The sequence below is a fragment of the Montipora foliosa genome, chromosome 6 (genome assembly GCF_036669935.1).
Source record: "Montipora foliosa isolate CH-2021 chromosome 6, ASM3666993v2, whole genome shotgun sequence".
Taxonomy (NCBI): Eukaryota; Metazoa; Cnidaria; class Anthozoa; order Scleractinia; family Acroporidae; genus Montipora; species Montipora foliosa.
In genome coordinates this window covers 56,946,289-56,951,288 of record NC_090874.1, presented here as the reverse complement: position 1 = coordinate 56,951,288, position 5,000 = coordinate 56,946,289, and the positions used below count along the sequence as shown (strand labels likewise).

Genomic DNA, 5,000 nt, shown 5'->3' with positions numbered 1-5,000 from the left:
TATTGTTTTTTATGTAAACCACCCCTCCCCCCTCCCTAAAAAGTATTGCATTATGGAATGGTGAAAATAGTCAATTAGTAATCGATAAAGCTTTAGCACAAAGTCGCTAAAGAGAATCAAAGTTTTCTTTTTCTTTGGGTGATATCCTGATAGTTCACCATCAGCACTTTTGGCTAAAGTAAATAAAATTATATCATTGCTCGATTCTTTTCGTTTAGGAAACACAGTATATTCACCCTTTGAGTTTCTTCCTCCATTTCATCTTCCGTGCTATCCTTTTCTGAAATTCCAGACTTTCCTACAGGAAAGTAACAAAAATTTACTCGCAATGAAGTTCGCAAAAGCAGTATCATCGCGAAAATGAAAGCTTCGCTGTTAACGGTTAAATATAAGCACTACCTCATACCCGGGACCTCTTCCTTCGCTTTGAGAAGAGAAAGGAGAGGCCCTGGAAACGAAGCTGTGCAGAAATACGCTCTAGTTGCGCGATAGCGCAAGAAGGAAACTCAGCTCAACATGATGGTGTCGGAAATTGGATTCCTGCATTGACTAATCCAGGCGTGCTGAACAATAAATTGAATGCAGAGTGATAGAACGGTTTTCAATTGAGTGTCGAAAGTAATTAGATAATTACTTTGGTTTATGATTACTTCTCTCAGTGATTGGTTCAAAGTTCTCGCGCCATTTTTCAACCAATCAGAAGTGAAACCAAAACCAATCGTGGCTCACGCGTGCACATTTTCCCGCGCTTTGTGTCGGCTACGTGTAATTACTTTCGAGTTTTGATTGGTTTACTGGATTGTCTCCGTCCTTTTTGATTGGCCAAAGTAATTACTTTGGTTTTGGTTTTACGACACTCAATTGAAACTCGCTCTAACATGCGTTTAATAAAACCATCCCGTACTCTCATTGTAAGAATTGATACTACAACTTCATCGTATGACATGATCATGATGGTTTGATGCCGGAGAGGGGGAAACCGGAGTGCCCAGAGAAAAGCATCTCGTAGAAGAGTAGACTGAGACCCAACAATATCAACCCAAACATGGCGTCGAGTTCGGGAACCGAACCCAATGATGGAGGTAATTGCTCTCAAGTGATCATATACTGGCTTACCATCTCCATAATGTACGGCAAGTACCAAGACGAGGCATATAAGAGCAGTGCACCAAATGGACGAGTGCATTTTGAGTCACAGTCTACATTGCTGTGAAAAAAAAAGATTGTATTGCAGTTTGAAAGTCTACTATCTATACGTAAGGCATTAAGTATTTCTAACATACATTTTGAGCAAGTTATGATTAACCAATTGCAAATCAACGGCCCGTACAATCGTTTTTCGTTCGACTCTTAATGATCCTCAGACATCACAACAAGCTAGCCAGCGGTGTGCAGACGACCAGGGTCTCAATTCCTGATCAATCTATTTGAAGAACTTGGACCCCCTTTTTTTAAAAAAAAGCTTGCATCGTTCAGTAAATTCCATCCTTTTCTCAATATTTTAACAGCTTATATAGTCATGGCAAGAATTTCAATGAACTTGTTGTTTTAGTCCTTCCATATGTTTGATAAGACCAGATTGACCACTTGCGATCAATTTATTATTAAAATACCTCATGGCGTACCACTGAACAAGAACTAATGATTGTGTAAAATAGTGGCCGTAACGAAAATTGAAAAGACTGATTATAAACTTTAAAACGGTTGTATGTTGGCATCTGGGATATACGCTTTTAGAGCAAAAAGGAACGGAAAGGGAAAAAAGAGAAGAACAAAAGATTGACGTTCAGTCAAAATCGTGTCACATACACTTTCCGTTGATTAGATTTCACCGTTAAACTTCCTTCTCCAAAACGTCTTAAGTTGGATAGCTTTGTCGAAAAGCGTAAGCGTCTTTAAGCCTGGTAAGACTGACCAAACTGCTTTCTTTTTCCCATTCGGATCGATTCCTAATTCAGTAGACAAGATTTCTTTGTCTTAAGCCAAAGTTTGAATTGTTTTGTTTACATTTAAAGTGATGTTTAAGTGTTACGTGCTTTTTCAAAGGAATGTTTACAGAAAAACCTGCAATAGGGAGCGCTCAAGGCGTGAGTTGAACATCAACATTAGTTTCAGTCACCTGGTACTGACTACACGCGATATCACAAACAATGTCATTGCATGCACCGAAAAGATAGCTATTTTAAGACATTAGGTTTTTTCCCCTCGTTCCATGGCAGCCGGGTAACGCGGGATCGTCTGGCCTCAGAACCTGAAGATCTAGTTCGAATACGTAAGTTTGAGTTACCTTGCGCATGTACCACCTTCTCCATGGAACGTCACAGTAGAGCTCCGTTGCCGTACCTGAGCAGTCGATATTAGATCGCGCCCAAGAAAGAGTACGTACGTGACTGTCTCAATGCCAGTGTTGCTCGAAAAGAAAGAGAAATGATTGTATTTGACTCCTGTCATGGCTCCTAGCATTGGTTACTTTTCAGCAATGGCTTGCACCTGACGTCATGTTGGTATACTGAACATTAGCGAAGAAGTCTTTTGGGAATTTGGCACTATTATTACGCAAAACGCGAGCGACAATTTGCTTGCGTTTTGTACACCTACATGGCCGTCTAATCACGTGGGTGCGCGCAAGCAATACATTCTGGAGGACGTCTTAGAAGTCATATGTTATTGAATGTCTGCTGGTAATTTGAGACGAATAAAAGAACGACACGCGCTAATTTCGATTTCCGGAGATTGAATGCGCAACTTTACATTCTCACTCCGGACGTCTCCACTGCCGAGTCTGCTGAGCGAGCTGCACTTTGTTGCGTCTGGTATCAGTGTAAAACGGCTATGACGTCTAGGCGACTCAGACATCCTCTTAAGAAGTACCTTTCAATTCATCTAACGCTTAGGGCGCGTTCGATTGACCCTATTCCGGAATAAGAATACGTAGAGTGATGATTAAAACGGTATGTTTGGCACGTTTCGAAGCAGCAAGGATAACAAAAATATGTTTAAAATAGCATTTTAGCAGCTATCTGACAATTTCAATGTGAATCTCCGTAAAAACGAAGGATTTCTAACTTATATTCCATGTATTCCTATTCCGGAATACGGTCAATCGAACGCACCCTTACTTAAATTAATGCCTCTAATTTATTTCCCGTATTTAAAGATTTTTACCTCCGATGACTGAACATGGCCACGCTAGACAACGAACGCGAGAAGGCATCAATGCAGTTGTGGAATCAAGGAGCTGATAAAACGCGCGCTTTGCCGCGTGTTTTGGTAGGGTCGACTCTCCAGCGTGCTTAACGTTTCCACAGCTTTGCATCATTTTCGAGGCGCTCGTGTTAAAACTCAGGCTAGGGTGAGTCTTCGACAGTCAAAGAGAATGATGGGGTATTAGTGCGTAAGATGAGCACACGATGCTAAAATAACGTCTCATAGCCGAAACACAACAAGAAAACGATAATAACCACCATCGTTTTGCGTTTTTTGTTTCGGGACAGTTAGCCGTCTCCTGACCAAAAGAGCCATTTTCATCGTGTAAAGTGAAACAGCTAATTACAAGTACCAACTCTGCTTTTTTTGAAAGTATCAAATCACGTACTTTAAGAAAGGTGCTTGCGAACCAGCAACCTCGTAAAAGCGAATAATCGTTAAGTAATGTGGACGTATTATCACCGGGATCACCTCAAACCCCCAACTGGCTTGATAGCTCAGCGGTAAGAGAAGCGTGCAGCGCGATTGAAGGCTCATCATTGAAATGCCTGTTTTAGTTTGTATGGATGTTTTCAGGAATCTTTGCCGGCTAAGATTCCGCTAAACTCCTTCATTCTTTTGTCATTCAGAACACTAATTGAAGGACGAATCCCCTAAACACACTACTAAATATCTTTCCCAATCCATCCCATCAAGTTCGCAATTATCCTTTCTTATTACAAGGAACCAAAGTCGAAAACCAATATTGTTCGCATTTTTATTTGATCTTAACAACAAAACAATTAAGGAATTTACACGAGTAGCTCGGGGCCTTGGTCTTCAACAGAGTAAACCTGCGTCTTGACTTTACCACACCATTCTGACAACCGATCTCTCATGTGGGCAATCTGCATGTGAAAAAAGGGTTTTAATTCACGACGCTATCTCACCTGATTCTTGCAAAATCAAATACACCATGTGGCATCTATAAAGTTTGTCTGCCTAAACTTGGAAGTTGCGATTGGTTTCACCACTGTCTTATATTATTAACTACTGGCAGTGATATATGTAATGTTTAAAAAACGAGCAGCAGTGTTTTATACATATTTCAAAAACTCACTAATAATTCATGAGCATATCAAAACAACGATAAACCGTCACGTGTACGAGCTTTATATCCTGATAAAAATTCACCTCTCACAATTTGAACCATTGTTTTGCGTCCAGAGGGACACGCTCTTTGTGGAATGTTTTTGAAGCCGTTCAAAAAACTCACAGCACGTGTTTTATCGGGTCTAAAACACTCGGCTACGCCTCATGTTTTTAAACCCCGATCACGATTATTGGAATCTGCCAATTATTATAGTTATAATGCAGAACGATAATTGGTTGCAGATCAAGATTGGCGTTGGGTTACAAAAAAGATGATAACTTACTTGATTTAAGTCTAACACTCTGGGCTGAACCCAGGTCATGTGAACCATTTGTTCAACTTCATCTATGGACCCTGGTGATAAGAAACGAGCGATAGATAAAAAAAAAAAAGATGCGACTAACTCACAAAGGTGGCGGCAAGTGTGTTTGCAAACGCTTAGTCACCAACCAATGTGATCCTGGTGACGTCTTGGTAACTGGAAGCTGACAGCTATTTCAATGTGATGGTACAACGTATCATAACTCAGGTTTGTCGGACGATGCCACGAGAATATCGAAAGAAACTCCCACTCTCTTAGTGCATTTGTATTTCGGCACTTGACAAAATAGACATCAACAGAAAAAAGAAACCATTATACCTTTCACTAAGCCAAGAGATA

General features: G+C 40.5%; 2 protein-coding genes across 2 annotated transcripts in view; both read right to left on the bottom strand.

The window, feature by feature from the left end:
• LOC138007861 (uncharacterized) overlaps positions 1-2,005 on the bottom strand; it is a 7,635-nt gene extending 5,630 nt beyond the window's left edge. The window contains exons 1-3 of the mRNA XM_068854956.1: positions 1,810-2,005; positions 1,117-1,207; positions 237-298 (exon numbers count right to left, since the gene is read on the bottom strand). Of these exons, the coding sequence (XP_068711057.1) occupies positions 237-298; positions 1,117-1,186 (132 nt within the window). The 5' untranslated portion in view covers positions 1,187-1,207; positions 1,810-2,005. The remainder of the gene's footprint in view (positions 1-236; positions 299-1,116; positions 1,208-1,809) is intronic.
• Positions 2,006-3,947: 1,942 nt separating this feature from the next.
• LOC138007860 (26S proteasome non-ATPase regulatory subunit 13-like) overlaps positions 3,948-5,000 on the bottom strand; it is an 11,367-nt gene continuing 10,314 nt past the window's right edge. The window contains exons 14-16 of the mRNA XM_068854955.1: positions 4,980-5,000; positions 4,623-4,693; positions 3,948-4,094 (exon numbers count right to left, since the gene is read on the bottom strand). The exon at positions 4,980-5,000 is cut by the window's right edge and continues 25 nt beyond it. Coding sequence (XP_068711056.1) covers positions 3,999-4,094; positions 4,623-4,693; positions 4,980-5,000 — 188 coding nt within the window. The 3' untranslated portion in view covers positions 3,948-3,998. The remainder of the gene's footprint in view (positions 4,095-4,622; positions 4,694-4,979) is intronic.